The following is a 19,713-nucleotide window of genomic DNA, read 5'->3' as shown; positions in this document are numbered from 1 at the left end:
ATCTAATCGTACCTATTATTTAACTCCGTGGTCTAGTGGTACAGAGCGCGGCTCTTGACTCGGAGGTCGTGGGTTCGAATCCCGCGTTGGAAACATGTTATTTCCAAGTTTGGTTAGGACAATGCAGGCTGATCACCTGATTGTCTGACAAGTAAGATGATCCATGCGTCGGATGGGCATGTAAAAAGTCGGTCCTGCGCCTGATCTCTCGCCGGTCGTGTCGGTCTTCCGTCCCACTGGGTTATAAGAGTAAAGGAATAGAGAGTGCTCTTGTGTACTGCGCACACACTTGGGCACTATAAAATTACTCCTGCGTAGCTGGCCTAGTATCAATGAAACCGGCCACCGTCACCGAAATCGGTGTGGGAGCTATTATTATTATTTAGCTATTTTATGACAGATTGCGTTCAAGAAATAGTTTGAAACTTTGAACCACAAAAAATATAGCCAAGTTGCATCTAGAAATATTTTTTAGAGAATCAAACGGGCGCTTGGCCCCAAAAACGTATTAAGTACGTAAGTATACAAAACGTGTTGAAAGTAACACAAACAATTATTATTTAGCTCGTGTAATTCTATTAAACTGAATCAACAAATTTGATATTCATAGCGAAATCAATTAGAATAATTATACGGTAGCGGAGCTGCAAGTAAGACTATACTATTACTGAACTTGTGAAGTATAAACTTAGTCTCATCTCATGCGCTCCCATCGACTTCGGAATAACAAACAGAAAACACTTTGCTATGTATTAGCAATATATACAATAGGCATGATGACTATTTTTTTTTCTTATCGGTAATTGAAAGACACTTAAAGAATAGAAACATCTTTGAAAGAATGACTCTGATAGCTTAACAATTCACCAAGATATGACAATTCAAATATCTCATAAAAAAGACCTGCCCGAAACGCTCCATACAAAGCGCTACGAAAGACTGACGTCAGTCTTTCGTAGTTTGTACGCATCGGGAGACAACTTTGTTCGACAGGTAAGTATATTAAATATTGCGTTTGTGAAAGTGGTTTCATAACAAAAAATAATATTAAAAGGGTCTTAAAGGTGTGGGACCCAGAAAAAATGGGGGCGTTGTGTTGGGGGGTGATTTATCTCATCTGGATGCATTTTAAATTGAAACAACGGGGGCGCTAGAACATAATTTTTTCTCAAAGTGGGCAGTAGACAAAATAAGTTTGGGAACCCCTGATTTATACCGTACCTAAATACCACTCGATGTACGCCGGCGGGTTGCCGTATCTGGCCTCGCAGACCACCGTAGCTCGAGAACCAGCTGCCACAGTAATGTTCTGTCCAGGCATCAGGTGGGAGCCGTTGAAAAGGATCCGAGGCGATTGAGGAGGAACACGGACGGCCAGGGCTGCAGGGGGACTGGAGAGTGCATCCTGGAATAAGATAAATAATTCTTTAAAAAACCGGCCAAGTTTGAGTTGGACTCGCGCACGAAGGGTTCCGTACCATTATAGAGCAAAAATAGTAAAAATGTGTTTTTTGTATGGGAATTATTTATTTTAGTTAAATTTTATCATTAATTATTAAAGTATAAATGCAGCTGAGTATTTTGTGTACATTTCAAGTGCCTACCTGTAATTGTTATCATTTATAACAACAGGTAGGCAAAAAATGTTTAAAAAATCACGATTGTTGTATGGGAGACCCCCTTAAATATTAAATTTATTTTGTTTTTCGTATCTTTTGTTGTAGCGGCAACAGAAATACACAATCTGTGAAAATTTCAACTCTCTAGCTATTACCGTTCTTGAGTTACAGCCTGAAGACAGACGGACAGACGGACAGACATCGAAGACTCAGTAATAGGGTCCCGTTTTTACCCTACGTACGGAACCCTAAAAACTAAAAAACACATTTTTTTAACTAAGGAAATTATTGTTCGTCTTATATAAATGAGACTACTCACGAAAAATTAACTTCATAAGCTTGATAGTAATTAAGTCAATAAAATGTTCTAGGGAACCTGTACTATTATGTACCTAGACTCAGTTGCAAATAAAGTTTTCTGAAGTTTGAAGTAGCATAATTTACCTGCATTTCTTCTTCTTCACGTCCACGTGAAAAAGAAGCCCTCCAGGGCAGGAGAATCCTCATGGATTATTAACCGATATGTCCTTACTGTGGCGTTACCAAGTTATCTACGGACTAAACCCCCCCCCCCGTCACAACCGGACCCGGTCTCGATGCCCTAGTCATAATCTTCATCAAGTCAAAGTCATAAAATCTCTACATGCGCCAATTAATCTGACTGTCGCACTCACCGGCTACTGTCAAGTTGCAATTTACCTGCACATCATAGTTGCTAGCGGTAACCTGGCACTGCCACTGGCCGTCGTCCAGCTGCAGCGTGGCGGCTCGCACCCAGATAGAGCAGTCACCACCCAGGGGACTGTCCTCGTTCGCCCACTCGTACTTCCCCCGGTAGATGCCCACTGGCTGTAACAATAGAGATGAAACTTATAGTACCTATAGGTTAAGTACATCGAATTCTCATTATAAGTTTGCTGTAGTTTGGGAACACGGATGAAGGGTAAAACATTTAACACCTCCATCGTGGGTATCGCAGACACAATAGATTTTCAATCGTTATGCGGCAGCCGGCTGCCGCTTGGGGATTACTGGGTTAAGTAAGTCAAAGTTCTTCCTCTGGTACGTGTACCGAATGGCTGTAACAATGAAGATGGAACTTTTAATACAAGTTAACTGTAATCGCGAAGGAAAGGTAGAACTTGTTAGACTCAAGGTACTTCCCCTAGTAGAGCCCATTGGCTGTAAGTTGTAACAATGGAGATGGAACTTTTAAGAGAAGTCCACACCGCCCTTTTTTCCATACAAACGTTGTCCCCTGTTTCCTCCCTGGATAATGCTAGTAGAGTTATATTTTTTTCCTGAATATCTACGGCCACTAATACAATGTCCCTATGTTTTCTTTTTTTCATAATTTAATTATTAAATAAGATAAGAAAGTTCAAAAACCCAAAAAAATGGCCAGATTTTCCGCTGCGTTCAAACATCAAGAAAACAGCTGGCTAGATTATACAAAAAAAACATAGAGATAAGAGATACAGCTCAAGCCTTTCTTTAATTTTTAATGAAAAAAGTATTTAAATCGGTTAAGTTTTGGAGAAGGAATCAGGGGACAACGAATCGTTGATTTTCTGCAGTTGTCTCTATCGCGTTCTGCGGTATAGGCTTGAGGTAAGGGAGACAGCTATAGATATTACACGTACTTTTTTTTAATTTCTCTAGCCCCTAGTGTATCCTCTTAATACCGCTAAGATGTAGCTTAGAATCATGTAAGACTAAAAGCCTAGCATGCTCCACCTTATACCTGGATCATAGTAATAACTAATAACCTCCGCGCTACTCGTTTTCGGTGACGGTAACCACTGGACCACGGAGGTGTTTACCGCTCCGTGGTGTTTACCTAATACCTATATTACTTATGTGTCACATAATATATCAACGGCGAAAATTTTAAAAGTCTTGATTCTTGGCATCTTCGTAATATCCCACATTTGGAGTCCAAAAATACTATTGCTAAGTTTGTGAAGTTCAATAAAGTCACTTTCATTCTTAATAAATGCTGTACTATGTAGCCTGTAACATACAATATAGCAGCATTATATTATTTTATAACAACGTGATACCGTCATGAAATTTAAAACTACCGACAATTTAAAATCTGTCACCTTCAAAACCGCTGGTGCGACTGACGTCTTGTGACATGTTTACGAAAACGAAAACCTGAATGAAATGTAATAGCCAAGGACACCGTCGTTATAATTATCCGAACCCTAGTCATTAAAATTTAACCTTTTGTTTGACTATCAATGGCTGACACTTATCCTTAGAAAAAACCTTAAGGACTTGGGACAAAAGGGCAGGATGTCGGTAGCAGGGGGTTAAGACGTGTTGACAATAAACTCACGTGCATGCCTATAATCGCATAAAAAAACGTGGCCCTTCGAATTTAGAACATGCCTATTGCGTATAAGAATCGTAAAAAAAACGATCCGATCGATTCGAATTTAGAATAGTGATTATTTTCTTTAACGTCGTGATAAGAGGCTTAAGTTTCACTGAGAAGAGCTTATTTTAATCTGATTAGAAAATAGTACACCTTGAACACCAAGGTGTACTATTTTCTAATCTCTAACAGAGAGTAAATAGTTTAAGTTCTAAAGAGCTCATAATAATATTATTTTGTTACATAAAATAGTAATTAGATAGGGTCTACTAGTTCCATTCACAAAAGTATCAAATTCTACAATCTATTGAATATCGTTGATTGTTGAATATTTTACAAAATTTTCTTTTTAATTTCAATCAATCTTCAATCTATATAAATAAAAAATCAAAGGTGACTGACTGATTGACATAGTGATCTATCAACGCACAGCCCAAACCACTGGACGGATCGGGCTGAAATTTGGCATGCAGGTAGATGTTATGACGTAGGCATCCGCTAAGAAAGGATTTTGACAAATTCCAACCCAAAGGGGTTCAAACAGGGGATGAAAGTTTGTATATAATAATACTTCTTAACGCGAGCGAAGCCGCGGGCAAAAGCTCGTATGAAATATTTGTTTTACAACTTTGAAACTCAAACAGTATCGGGTATCGAAAGGTCTTCAAGGGTGCTTGAAAGACCTCTGTATTTTATGTTACTAATAATATAGCTTTTATGATTTTTTCGTTGAAAAATCTTTACCCTAAATTATTTATACCCTATTATCCCAGTTTACAAAATATCGGGATTAAGGTTGGGGATTTCTGGACGCACCGGATCCAATATGGCGGCCGGCCTTTTTGTAAAGGGAAACATTAGCCAATTACCTAATGTAGAGTAACAGTATTAGGCTGCCTCAAAAACTAAAAAAAATCAAGGAAATTTACCCCGAAACGAGATGAAACGGCAATCTGTACAGGATGTAACAAAACTAAGTGTTAATACTTTAGGGTGTGTATGTTTTCCTTGCAGAGAGTTCACTGTGAGAGTAGCAGCCCTGAAAGACCAACATTTTTTGTGATTTGTATGGGCAAGCGCCCCAGCGTTACGTGTTTTCCCTTACAAAACCAAAAAAATGGTTCTTTCAGCGCTGCTTCTTTTACAGTGAACTCTATACACGGGACTCATACACATTACACACCTTAAAGTATTATCACTTAGTTTTGTTACACCTTGTATAAATAAAAAGAAATTTTAAATTTTGTTGTCTCCCTAAAACTCGAGAACGTCTGACCCTTTTTGGCTACTTTTCGACCCTGTTAAGGCAAAACACTTTATCCTGTAACACGTCAACTTATACTAACCGACAATTTTTTTTGTAGAATAATTATCAATTCTCGTTCTAAATGATATAACAGTGTTCAGATAAGCTTTAAATAGTTTAAAAGTAGGCGTATATATACCTATGAGCTAGTTTTATAACGACTTTAACAGTCTGAGCTATTTTGTACACGGTATTTCTTAGAAGTTTAATTATCTTATGGTAGAGTCAGGCCAAAAGTCCATAAGTTCCTTAAGGCGACGCGACGCGACGCCTTGATAATTTGGCTGCAGCGATATCGATTTTACTCAACAATGACTTAAGCTAAGAAATTAAAGTTCATTGTCAGTATTCATCATGCCTTTGTCTTTGAATTACCCATAGCATAACACGATTAGTTAACTTTTATAACACAGAATAGTCAATCAAAAAGACCACTGTAAAAAAAGGATCCTAATTTTGTCAACAGAGAAGAGTGATTTAAGCTTTCAAAATTTGTACATAGATTAGTTCAAGCTTACACTTTAATTTGCCTATAGCTTATATGAAATATATTTATGGTTTTTAAATTACGCGACAAAAACCATTTTGTCGCTTAGGCCCTTTCCATTTCTTGTTTTCTATGAGAAGCCGGGCCGGCCCTCATAAAAAACAAGCAATCTAAAACATATCCAACACGGTTTTTTATTTTAACGCGGCGTCACCTTAAGGTCGAAAATTCCTTGCACAGTAGTTTGAAAACTTGATTATGCAATTCCTTTGCTTACTGTTATTAGTGTGGTTTCAGTACGTCCTTATGGCAATTTGCCATGCTAAACTAGAACTTGGTGTGTATTGTTTGCGTAATAAAACAGAATAGGCGTTTTGTCGAAACCCAAAATGAGGTCCATTATCTGCAATCTGCACTGCTCTATGAGCAACGTCTATAATTATAGCGCAGAATTATAATGATGTGCTTGCTAAACGCATGTATCCATACTTATATTAATATAATCATGAAAGTGTATCTGTTAGACGGTCTGTTACCCCTTCACGCCCAAACCGCTGAACTGATTTTGCTTTAAAATGGTATGGTGATGCTTTGTGTCCCAACTCCCAGGGGGGTGAGTCAAGATATTTTCTTTATCGCTTCTTATATAGAATCGCCGATCAAAATGTATGGAATTGACATAAGACGAGTCGAAAGTCAACGTCATATTAACGAACGCTTATGTAAATTCCATATATTTTGATCGGCGATGCTATAACGAAGCGGTAACGAAAAAGTTTTGGCTAAATGGCCAGGAAAGGGCATAGGATACTTTCTACCCCGATAAGATGTACGGTTCCCACACGATAAAAGAATTTTGGATGAAGTTGCGGGCGTCATCTAGTATTACAATATGTCGCCTGCGACTCTATTGTGCCATAATTCGCTTGTCGCGCGGGAAACGTACATTTTCGCACAAAAAAGTAACCTTGTTGAGCCAAATTTCATAAAAATTGGTCTAGCAGCACAGATTACTGAATACATAGTTAGATTTACGTAGATTTAGATTTTACGTACGAAGCATGGCTCTCCCACGTTTATACGTGGGAGAACCATGCTTCGGCACGAATGGGCCGACTCGGCCGGAGAAATACCACGTTCTCACAGAAAGCCGGCGTGAAACAGCGCTTGCGCTGTGTTTCGCCGAGTGAGTGAGTTTACCGGAGGCCCAATCCCTTACCCTATTCCTTTCCCTACCTTCACCTATTCCCTTCCCTTCCCTACCCTCCCCTATTACTCTATTCCATCTTAAAAGGCCGGCAACGCACTTGCAGCTCTTCTGATGCTGCGAGTGTCCATGGGCGACGGAAGTTGCTTTCCATCAGGTGACCCGTTTGCTCGTTTGCCCCCTTATTTCATAAAAAAAAAAAGTAACTAGTAGTTTGTTAGATTAGCGTGTTCATAATTTTCGTTCAAATTTCGTTTAAATAATCATAATATAATATCTGAATGCAGTAGTTATTAGATCTCGGGATATAAGCATTTTTTCATTTGAAATTCAGGAATACGGATTCGTACATGAGTGATGCGACCGCACTACCTGTACGGATATTTTTCGCGGAAAAACTCGCGTGATTTATGGAAATAAAGATAGGGGACAGAATTACGGAATATTCCGGGACGGAATTACAATTTCCGAACTATTGCAATTCCGAAACTTGCGCCAGACTAAATAACGCACAAACTAATATTGAGTTACTTTGACTTTGCGCTGCAACGCTCGATTTCATTTCAACAATGGATTTAATGTACATTAGATAACTGAAATTACGACGAACCGTACATTTTTTCAAAATAATCCGTTGCGCCAAAATTCCGACGAACCGTACATTTTTCCGGAATAAGGGAGATCGCAGACGGCACACTTTTTGTGTGATCGAATGTAAAAATATATTCATTCCGCAGACTCGATCACACAAAAAGTGTGCCGTCTGCGATCTCCCTAAAAAGTATTCTATGTCCTTTTTCGGGACTCAAATTATTACTACACCAAAGGACAATGGCCACGGAAGTATGAAATTAAACCAAGGCTAAGCGGATACAATATGTTGAAGCTAAGCTGGTGCAGATATTAGGTGATGAAAATAATATATTCCAGCCTTTTTTGGCCATTGCTCTTTTAGTAAAATGTTTATTAAGTGTCCGTAGCTTAGTTACAAAAATTAATTTTTCTATAACACAAAGTAATAGGTAATAGATGTATTAGCCTGAGAAAATTAAGGAATAATACAGGAATTCAATGATCGTACAGTAAAAATGTTTAGACGTGATTTATAGGAAATTTAATGAAGATATAAGATAATTAATGTACAAGTCACTAAAGAGATATTATAAATGATTTTCGAGTCATAAGCAAAACCCTTGAAAAAGATACCTTTCCCCCCCTCCCCCACCGCCGGCTTGTGTCTCTCCCACGGCGACTTTTAGTATATTCATCTGGGCACCTTTAGGAAACTGTACCTATTATAACTTTCAAAACTACATGAATTATTTGGTCTGATCGACGATTTCGAAACTAATTTTCTTATGCCCGCTCCACACTCTCGCGAGACATTCGTGAGAATCTCGTAAGATTCTCATTTCTCATATTCTTCCGAAAATCTCTCGAGAGTGTGGAGCGGGCACCTTGAAGGTTCTCTGAAGATTCTCACGAATATCTCGCGAGAGTGTGGAGCGGCCTTTAGACTATAATATGTAGGAGACCTCAGTAAAGTTGTTAATTTGGAGCATTTGACACCTATGTACTGTAAGAGGATAAGGTAGGGATTAGAACCCCAAAACAGTTTCAGTTTCACATTTTTGTATGCGTCTAATCTCTTGTGAGAGCTTAACGCTTTAAGAGAGTGATGGGAAAAAACATCAACTCACGTCTGGCAAGGCGTTCTAAAATTTCGAGGAGATTTTTTACTGCCTGATCATGTTTTAAACATTAAACATTGCATTCGTTGGAAAGGTATCGGGCTCGGTGAGGTCTATAGACAAAAAAAAATCAGAAAAACTTCAAGAGAAGAGCAGGAAATCTGCAGGGAAAATCATTTTATGGCAAAACAATATTTGCCGGGACAGCTAGTCTTTTATATAAATAATAAGGATTTTTTTTAGTTTCGTAAAACTCGAAAATGGAGTATATATTATATTAGAAAGAAAGTGACACGAATTTCACAGGGTAATTTAATTAAATAGAGATATTATGATATTTTTATGCCTTGTATTACACATCTAGTAAAAAAATTGTACATTTGTACGTGGGAGAGCCATGCTTCGGCACGAATGGGCCGGCTTGACCGGAGAAATACCACGTCCTCACAGAAAACCGGCGTCCACTGTGTTTCGCCGAGTGAGTGAGTTTACCGGAGGCCCAATCCCCTATCCTATTCCCTTATGTATGGGTATGGACCCTCCCCTATTCCCTTCCCTTCCCTTCTCTACCCTCTCATATTTCCCTATTCCCTATTAAAAGGCCGGCAACGCACCTGCAGCTCTTCTGATGCTGCGAGTGTCTATGGGCGACGGAAGTTGTTTTCCATCAGGTGACCCGTTTGCTCGTTTGCCCCCTTATATCATAAAAAAAAACCTGATAGTGCAATCGCAGATATTACAAGATTGCATTGTTCCCACAGCGAGTCACGCAAAAAGTACGATTCCTATTGTGTGCAACCCCGCTAAAACTCGCGCCCTAAAACATAGGTTATTATACTAATTGCTCTCAAATATGTCCCGCCGGCTCTGCCTGCATGGGTTCCAACTCCAATTAAGACTTTTGTGTACCACAAAGAGTACTTAAACATTATGATTAATGATTACTTAACTTTAAGGCTGATTTTAGTCTCACTCTGACCGAACGCGCACGGCGCACCGTTGAGGCTGCGCGACGGCTATGAAGCCGAGATGTATGAAAATCTAGGATGCTTTTTTATTACGCTTTTATAAACTTGAGCTGTATGTATGTAACGGAATCTTTGAGTACGATTCTTACTTATCTCCAGTAGTCTAATTAATTCGAAACTTCCCGTGCTTACGTATTAAAATTTAAAATCGAATGATAAAGCTTTTTCAAAAATTTTTGTTTTTTTTTTTAATTCGAAATTTACAATTTATTTTATTTCTAATTTTAATAAAAGATGAAAATAAATAAAACATGTTTTTACAGTTTTTTACTGAATAACGCGTAGCGATTCAGCGCTGATATTTCATACATTTTGGTATTGCCGACAGTCAGCGAGAGTTACCTACTCTCGCTGACTGTCAGCTTACGAGATAAAATCCATACATTTTCTGTCAAACTAAATTTAAGTAATAGCCAATAGGATACATTACTGCAATGTTTTCACGCTAGATACAGCACCAGCATAGACATTCTTGACGTGGGGGAGCCATGCTTTGGCACAAATGGGCCGGCTCGACCGGAGAAATACCACGGGCTCACAGAAAATCGGTGTGAAACAGCACTTGCGCTGTGTTTCGCCGAGGGAGTTTACCGGAGGCCCAATCCCCTATCCTTTTCCTTTCCCTATCCTCCCCTCTTTCCTTCCCTACCATCCCCTATTCCCTTCCCTACCCTCCCCTATTACCCTATTCCCTCTTAAAAGGCCGGCAACGCACCTGCAGCTCTTCTGATGCTGCGAGTGTCCATGGACGACGAAAGTTGCTTTCCATCAAGTGTACCGTTTGCTCGTTTGCCCCCTTATTTCATAAAAAAAAGACGATTAACAAAAGTTTTGTTCAACGTTTCACAACGTTCCTGTAAATATTCTGACATGACGTGTGCACCGTGTCGGATTTTGGTCGGATTATTCATTGTATATGCTAGTAGAACCCTATGCGTATTCTCTATTGATGGATAACTTGGGTACATCCCGAAAACCATTTACCGTGTACAGTATCCAGGGCGACTATAATCCTAATAATTAAAATAAATTATTTAATATTGTTTAAATTTAGATCAAAATGAATTGAGGCAGAAATAAGCTATATCCACACTATGCGCTTTCGGTTTTGGATACGGTCAGAGGGCATGCGTCGCGGGCATTGACTGCGCTATAAGTTATAACGCATGCCCTTGACGAAAACAAAAAGGCACAGTGTGGACAAAGCTAAAAGACCTAATGGTCCTGGAGCCAGTGACAGATTTTCATGACCAAGTCCCGCCCAACCGAAAGTTCGTAAAATGAATAAGGAACTTATACTATGAATACTAGCGACCGTCGGCTGCGACTCCGTGGTTGGGTGGGCGGTGGCAGCCCACACATGAAGAAAAAAAAAATTTTCAGTCACATCCTCTCATTTGAAAAACCAGAGTATACTTAGTGGGAGAGCTTGCTTCGGCACGACTGGGCCGGCTCGACCGGATAAATACCACGTTCTCACAGAAAACCGGCGTGAAACAGCGCTTGCGCTGTGTTTCGCCGAGTGAGTGAGTTTACCGGAGGCCCAATCCCCTAACCCCTACCCTATTCCCTTCCCTACCCTCAACTATTCCCTTCCCTTCCCTTCTCTACCCTCCCCTATTACCCTATTCCCTCTTAAAAGGCCGGCAACGCACTTGCAGCTCTTCTGATGCTGCGAGTGTCCATGGGCGACGGAAGTTGCTTTCCATCAGGTGACCCGTTTGCTCGTTTGCCCCCTTATTTCATAAAAAAAAATTGACCAAAAATGTACCTGGCTCCCGGGCCTATAGGTACATAATAGCGTCGGTAACATCAAATTCAAGATTTCTTGTTGCAAAAACAATTCAAACACCATCAATTTCGGCACACGCGAGTTGGCCAACACAAACAAAAGATTAATATGAAGAACAATGGCACTTCCTGGGCGGAGCCCTGCTTAACCGACAGGAAAGGGAGAGGTTATGAAAATATCCGGTACTTATGGGTACTTCATAAAGTAGTCCACGTTGATGGTTACCCATGATTGCGAAGGGTGTAACAAAACTAAGTATAATACTTTAGGGTGTGTATGTGTCTACACAGTTCATTATGAAAGTAGCAGCGCTGAAAGAGCATTTTTTTGTGATTTGTATAGGCAAGCGCCCCGCGTCATAATTTTTTGCCGTACAAAGGTGAAAAAAAAGTTATTCTTTCAGGGCTGCAACTTTCACAGCGAACACTATACAGTGGACTCATACATACCCTAAATTAATATATCTTAGTTTTGTTACATCCTGTTTACCTTGGGCTATGATGGATATCTATGATTGTAAATTTTTCTGTGGCATGCCAACATTTCAAAATTATACCGTTATGCGTCGATCATGGTGAATCATCTATCAATATCTTCTTATATATGAAAATGGATTTTCAAATGTGTTAGTCGCGCTAAAACTCGAAAACGGCTGAACGAATTGGGCTGATTTTAGTCTTAAAATATTCGTAGAAGCTTAGGGAAGGTTTTAAAGTGACACGAAGTTCGCCGGGACAGCTAGTTATATATAAAAATGGATTTCCAATTGTGTTAGTAACGCTAGAACTCGATAACGGCTGAACCGATTCTGCTAATTTTAGTCTTAAATTAATCCTTGAAGTCCAGGGAAGGTTTTAAAGTAACACGAAGTTCACCGGGACACCTAGGATTATAATATTATTATGTCCCTCTACATTTTTATAATCGCTTTAAATATTGTTTCATCATGAGCCATAGAGAGGCTGCATTACAAACGAGCAGTTAAGACCTGATGGTAAGCGATTGTGATCATAATATCCTGGACTTTCGCTAACCCCAGTAAGTGATAATACAATTAAATAATTACATATTATGTAACCCCGGTTTTCTATATCACCGTCGTAGTTATCCGGTTAAGCTAGCCCATTCGTGTCCAAGCAGCCATGTAAGCTCTCCCACGCACCAATAATCTGTATTAGCGTCTTTTAGAAAGCCATCATTTGCCATAATTGCATGGGGTCCATACAATCATTGAAATCGCCAACACAAAGGCAAACGTGCATAATGCCATACATACATCCATCCATACATACATATTCCACCGCAAGTCATACACGACTTTAGAATTAATTGCTTTCTAAATAATAATAGCGCGCGTTTGTATGGCCATTATTGATCAGTACCAATTAGGGGGACCATATTTTAGCATTTTATGGGACAAGTCCCGATATATCAATGTTTTAATATCGAAATTACAAAATTGATTCATCGTTGTAATAAAATTAAAGCAAACAATTCGAAGCGAAACGTTGGGAGATTATTTTGTTAATTAATAATTTTTATTGCGTTTATTTGAAGTAAATAATGCGCTAAAAATATTTTCTTATTAATAAAAAGTAGAAGTTTGATTTAATTTTGATAGTACTAATTATAAGTTCCTCCGGCTTATTTTTTTACATTATCATTTATCATCTTATCAATAAAAATATTTACACAGCGTATAGTAAAAAATAAAAAGTGTAATGGCTGCTTGTATTTATTATTCAATGTACCTAATTGGAAAGTCATAAGGCTGTCAATAACAGTGGACCTTAAAGGAGTGAGCACACTGAGACGGGCGACGGGCGTGACAGGCTCAGCGTGCCGGGGCGCATCGCAAAAATCCGCCTCCATACAATTTGTATGGAAGCGGATGCGCGTATCGCACACTGTGCCGGTCAATGCGACACGGCCCGACAAGACCCGCTGCGCCCCGGCAACAGTGTGCTATAGCAAGCGGCGCGCGGATGCAATGCGATGCGGCCCGGCAAGCCTCGGCTCAAAATCCGTCAATGCGTTGCGCGCCGACCCGCCCCGGCACAGTGAGCGTTAAAATCCGTCAATACGATGCGACCCGATCCGGTAATAGTGTGCTATAGCGCATTTTGCGCTGCGCTGCGCCCCGGCCCGCCCCGGCACGCGCCGACAAAGTGTGCGCGAACCTTAAATAGTAAAGTACATATTAATATTTTTATTAGTAAAATGGTAAGTAAACTAAAAGGAGCTAATAATATTATAAAAAATATAATACACTACTGTATGTTTTAAAAAAAGTAAAATCCATATTATTAGTATAATCGTGAAAACATAAGTATACGTTTATATTGTAGACTGTGTTTTAGAAATAAAACATACATTTCACATTTTGGTATCATCACAAAATGCACCTAATATTAATATTTGATACGACCGCATGGTTGTACTACATACGTGGAATACAATAGTGGGATAGGCCGTATGCCAATGCCTTGTGAATTCACAATACCTCACCAAGGCCGGGGCACGGGTTACTTATTAAAGCGCATTCAGATTCAAAGTACCGCACATTCTTGTAATATTTCGATACACCCTGAATTTCCAAAGGTATTGTAATTTACAAGAATTTCCTTGTATGTTATTGTTTTCTGGAGTATATTGTGCTATTTCTTTTTGGTGATATTGAATTGATAGGTCGTCGCACCAAAAATAGCAGCGTTTTACCCTGAAATAAAACGCTTATTAAATACTTACCTTATTTGAAGCATAATAATTGAGATAGGCACTTCCGTTTCCGCAGATTTTACCTCCTTTTCTTTCCTGAATGTTGGTAGCTCTGTCAACCTTGGCGCCATCATCGAGCAGGTAGAGGGAGAATTCCCGCTCGACTATGATCATTGAGTCGAAATTACACCAGGCAGAAATAAAGTTATGCTTCAAATAAGGTAAGTATTTAATAAGCGTTTTATTTCAGGGTAAAACGCTGCTATTAAACACTTGACCGTTATTTGAAGCATAATAATTGAGACGTGTTTGTTATCGCCTGGTGATGATGTACGCCAATGTGACAAAATAAAAGTAAGACGCCAATGTGAAAAGAAAATATAAAATAAAAATAGTAATTCCTTGTGGGAATACTTCTAAAACTTTATAAATGAATATATAGGTGATATAAGAGTGATGGAATAGAAAATCCAGTGTTCAAACACTTTTTTACACAATTATTACACCAAAAACTGATTGACAAATCAAAAATACAACTTGTAAAAGCTTTGATATGGACATAATGAAATCAACTAAAGGAACAAAATAATTTCTTAAATCGTTAGAATTAGATTAAAGTACTAGTTTTTTGTACCGATTTTCAATAACGGCCCCAAAAGTATTTCATGAATGGATACATTGTCTATCCAACTTTCAGCCATAGCTGAGCGGACGTTACCTGGTGGTGCAGTTGTCTCAGACAAGTTAGTTTTGATACCGCCAGCTGAAGGCGGCAGATGGTTTTCCTCGCAAACTCGTAAATAAATTGCACATTTAGCTTCGCTAATCGCTACGCCTGCGATGAAAAAAGTGATTACAGCATTTAAGCCAGTAAACAGCAAGGTTGCTTATTACTGGGATTGCTTAAAATCTTCCAGCTAGATTGCCTAGAATCAGAACTGTTCGTTTTAGTTATGACTAAATTAATCACATTAAGAATTTTAAACCACTATTCTTACAGTGTGTAAGATCATGTACACGTCTGCCCGACGAAAACAAAAGCAAAATAACTGTATTTCTAGAAAATACAAATAAATTACTTGCGTCAACTGGCGTCAACTATAAGACTTCAATAAGTTTTTAATTTATGTTGTACAAACCGTAAGAACTTAAAGAGCCAGAAATCTCTGTATCAGACATGGAAGATATCTACTTATGTAAGAAAATAGTGTTATAAGAGAGCTTAATCTATTAAAAATAGATAAGCTAAGAATTTTGCAAGGACTGTGGCCGTCGGCTTGTGAGCATCATAGCATCACATCTGTGAAACTTACACCAGGATAACCATCTAAACCAGGCAACTTTATAAGTTTTGAGAGTAGAAGGTCGCCATGATAATAACAATAATTTTAAATAGTTATCATCTCAGCCTCGTCGTAAAATTTTACAATTTTACATTTCTATACTTCCAGGGTCATTTCCTGATCTTTGGAAGAGGGACCGCTGAAATGTCGATTGTGTATTTCTCCAGATCGCGAATCGTATACGGTGCTGCTATTGCACTCGACTTGAGATCTGCCCGCCAAAATACTCGTTCCCAGCGTGGAACCACTAGGAGATAAATTCTTTGAGCCTGATTAAGGTCAGCCAGGACTTTGGGTATTAATTAAACACCTAGGCTAGGGGGTACTCCTGAGAAAAGGCATCGTGATATAAACCTGCTTGATCGGTCAAGTCGAGAGTTACATAATTAGTCACTACATGAGCTTCGACGGAAGCAAATAGATCGGTCACACAAGTAAGCCGCATTTTCTGATCTTCTCCGTGCAAGAAGTTAACAGATTTGGGAATGATCCAATAACTCAAAAAATCTGAATGGTTATGTCCATCAGGGCATCTGACCTGGTGCGACCTTCGTCCCAAATATAGGTTATAGCTGTTCGATTGTCGCTCTACCAAAGAACTGTCGAGCGAGTGAGAGTCTGGTGCTGACTACTGACCTCGGAGAAGCAGAGCGCTAGAAGCTCTTTCTGATTGTAATGCATGAAATTTTCTTATGCTGACCATGTCCCCGTTAAGGAAAGGTGGTCGAGTTGAGCACCCCAAGCTAGGTCCGACGCATCTGTTGCCAAGCAGTGCGATGGTGGGCCCCAATGAATGGAAGTTGATAGATGATGACTTTGCAACCACCACCGAAGATCGTCGCTTGTCTCGGTAGAGAGCAGCGATCCGGAAATGCGGACTTATCCAAGTCTATGAGAAGAGACAAGAGAGCTCGGTAATGTAGCCTTCGGTACTATGAAACTGGCGAAGTTCAGGAGACCGAGGATGCTCTGCAAGGTCTTTAGATCTACCAGACTCTTTGTCAGGACTCAGGACTGGTAAAATCTTTTGATGAATTTTAGACATTTTCTCGCCTGGAAGTAGCTTTTCGTTTTGAAACGTGTTCCAACGAACACCTAGAAATACCAGGTCTTGTTGAGGCGTAAGTAAAGCCTTTGAAGCAAAATGTGGACATGCTTCTGTAGGATGATTGTTTTAATAAGCAATAAGATAATAATAATAATAGCTCCCACACCGGTTTCGGTGACGGTGGCCGGTTTCATTGAAACCAGGCCAGCTACGCAGGAGTAATTTATAATGTCCAAGTGTGTGCGCAGTACACAAGAGCACTCTCTATTCCTTTACTCTCATAACCCAGTGGGACGGACGACCGACACGACTAGCGAGAGATCAGGCGCAGGACCGACTTTTTACATGCCCATCCGACGCATGGATCATCTTACTTGTCAGACAATCAGGTGATCAGCCTGCATTGTCCTAACCAAACTTGGAAATAACATGTTTCCAACGCGGGAATCGAACCCACGACCTCCGAGACAAGAGCCGCGCTCTATACCACTAGACCACGGAGGCGTTCAAGCAATAATTCAAGCAATAAGATAATCGTCCTAATAAACGATGATACGCAGAACTTGCTCTCTGAGGGTTTGTTTAACCCAATTGGTCAGGGAAGCAGGTGACCGGACAATAAGCAAGTAATTTTCAGCAACTGTCCCTTGTATACAGACGTAGGAGCCGTCAGTGCGATGGAGCGACTGCCAGGTAAAATAAGCTTGGGACAGGTATATTTTGCAAAGCCAATCGTCGGGTTGCAAAACGAAACTGGCATTAGTTGAACATTTATGAGCCCGCATGGCTGAGTCAAAACATAATCGAATAGAGTGGAAAGATTGAAAATAGGACGGCAGGACCCGTCGACCTTAGGGACCAGAAACATTGTCGAAATAAAACTTGGCAAGGGGCTGGCAACTTCTAATACACCCTGGAATATCATTTGTCGAATTTGGAGATACATATCTTCCGACTCTGTGGTAGAAAAATGATTTTGGTTTAATTTTGGAATGAACCGAGGTGGTTTCTCCATGAATGGTATGCGGTACCCTTTTAGAATCTTTATAATAATAACCTGGAGCATCTAGGCGCTGCCAACGAGAAACGGCGGTAAAACTTAAAAGTTTGACCCGCTCTGAATTTTTGATTGTCAGTACTTACGTTTTTTTGGCATTTCCGAGATCCCCGAGATTCCCGAGATCCGAAAGAGAAGCGGCATATTCACGGGTACTTTTGCCGTGGAAGTTCCCTCAGTTGTCCAATCGAGCTCCTCTCGAGTGAAAGGAACTTCGTGCATTGCCATACATTGACCGTGGTTTAAAATTATTTCTTTGTCCCCGTGGGGTACGATTGTATGAACAGCCTTGCGCAGGCTGGTGATCATGGGAAATGTGCGAGCTAGCACAACATCCATGAGACATACCCTGCGCGGGTATATAATTCTTAGTCTGCCTCTGCGGGGGTAGGCTAATCTCTCGAGTGAAAAGAACTTCGTACATTGCTAGGCATTGACCGTGGTTCAAAATTTATTGTTTGTCCCTGCGGGGGACGATTGTAAGAACAGCCTTGCGCAGACTGGTGAGCATGGGAAATGTGCGAGCTAGCATAACATCCATGAGACATACCCTGCGCGGATATATAACTCTTAGCCTGCCCCTGCGGGGGGCGGCGAGTCAATCTGTTGCTCTAGAACCCGCTTGCGCAGCGGCAGCAACATTATTCTGACTATTCGCAACAAAGGTTTTCTGAGCTCCCTCAGTCTTTTCGAGTAGTGACACCAGCAACTCGGAATTAACTTAGTTAAAATGATTGCCAGAACTGGGTCATGAACGAAATTCATAATTGCATTGCGTCTCATTTGAAAACCTCAGATCTCAAAGCCCAGCTCAGACCACAAATTAATTGAAGTAACTCTGACGTTGTGATACAAATCCTTAACGGTTTCATTTAACCTTCAGGGGTCAAGCATGAAGCGTGTGACCATTGTAACAATTTCTTAAGAGCAGATTTCAATGCTCCGCGCTGCATAAGTATACAATATAATAATGCCGCGTATGATTTGTGCACGTGATTTTTTTTTTTTTTGAAAATCTAAATATTTAAGCTCATCATTGACCTCTAAATCAACAAAACTAGTATATGATTATAAAATTCTTGAACTTCAGAATAACGAACTTCTGACCATTCGTTATTATGTTGAATATTTATTTAATATAGCCAAAACCCCCAAAAGAGAAGTTTTCGTAACGGACGTTTCTTTAAGTTTTGTTTCAATTTCAATAAGATTCGGTTATAAAGAATTGCTAACGGTCGTTTCATTTTAATTTGATTTGCTATACAATTCCCGACTGACATTATCGTCGATGCAATTGCATGGCCTTGAAAAATAGATCGGTTTTCGTAAAAATAATTAACCTTTTTGTTAAGTTCATTAACCTCTTGAGTTAATTTAGCTAAAGGGTGGTTATAGCGCTGTCTGTATTTGCTCCCCCCCTTTTTGTGGCGACGGCGCCTCGATTTACGTTTGCTGTGTGAAGTAGAAGTCGATGACGAGCTCGAATCATTTGTTCAACTACTACTACTAGATGACCTTGCACGAGAACAAGGCCTTTTTTACTAACCACATTAGTGGGTAGTTTCAAATCTAACGTTAGCTGGTGTCACTACCGAATCATGAACAAATTCACATTCGTTATTCATTATTAATAGCTACCTTAACCTAGGAAAGAACACAAACACAAGAACTTAACTAGAAAATTAATATTTAAAAATTTAAATGTAGTATTTAAATTTATATTCGTTATTAAAGTAACGATACGAACGATAAAATCGTTATTAATATGAAATGTTAATTTTTTTCTAAAGAAAAAATGTATAAAAATATAACTTACGTGAATTACCAAAACCTTGAAAAACGGTAAAAATACAACACTGAAATTATTTCACTTTATACTTAAATTATATAACTGGGAGTTATATAATAAGGAGGTATAATACGTAATGACTTCTGAGCACGACTGTGCGGTGCGGAAAACAAAACGCCAATGATCATAGTCGAGCGGGAATTCTCCCTCTACCTGCTCGATGATGGCGCCAAGGTTGACAGAGC

The 19,713-nt window shown here is 39.6% G+C and overlaps 1 protein-coding gene across 1 annotated transcript in view; it reads right to left on the bottom strand.

Annotated features, from left to right (window-relative positions):
* Positions 1–19,713, bottom strand: part of LOC121733422 (hemicentin-2-like) — a 174,652-nt gene that overhangs the window by 11,106 nt on the left and 143,833 nt on the right. The window contains exons 3-4 of the mRNA XM_042123679.1: positions 2,319–2,468; positions 1,222–1,405 (exon numbers count right to left, since the gene is read on the bottom strand). Of these exons, the coding sequence (XP_041979613.1) occupies positions 1,222–1,405; positions 2,319–2,468 (334 nt within the window). The remainder of the gene's footprint in view (positions 1–1,221; positions 1,406–2,318; positions 2,469–19,713) is intronic.

The sequence above is a fragment of the Aricia agestis genome, chromosome 13 (assembly GCF_905147365.1).
Source record: "Aricia agestis chromosome 13, ilAriAges1.1, whole genome shotgun sequence".
Classification (NCBI taxonomy): Eukaryota; Metazoa; Arthropoda; class Insecta; order Lepidoptera; family Lycaenidae; genus Aricia; species Aricia agestis.
This window is presented reverse-complemented; position numbering and strand designations above follow the sequence as displayed.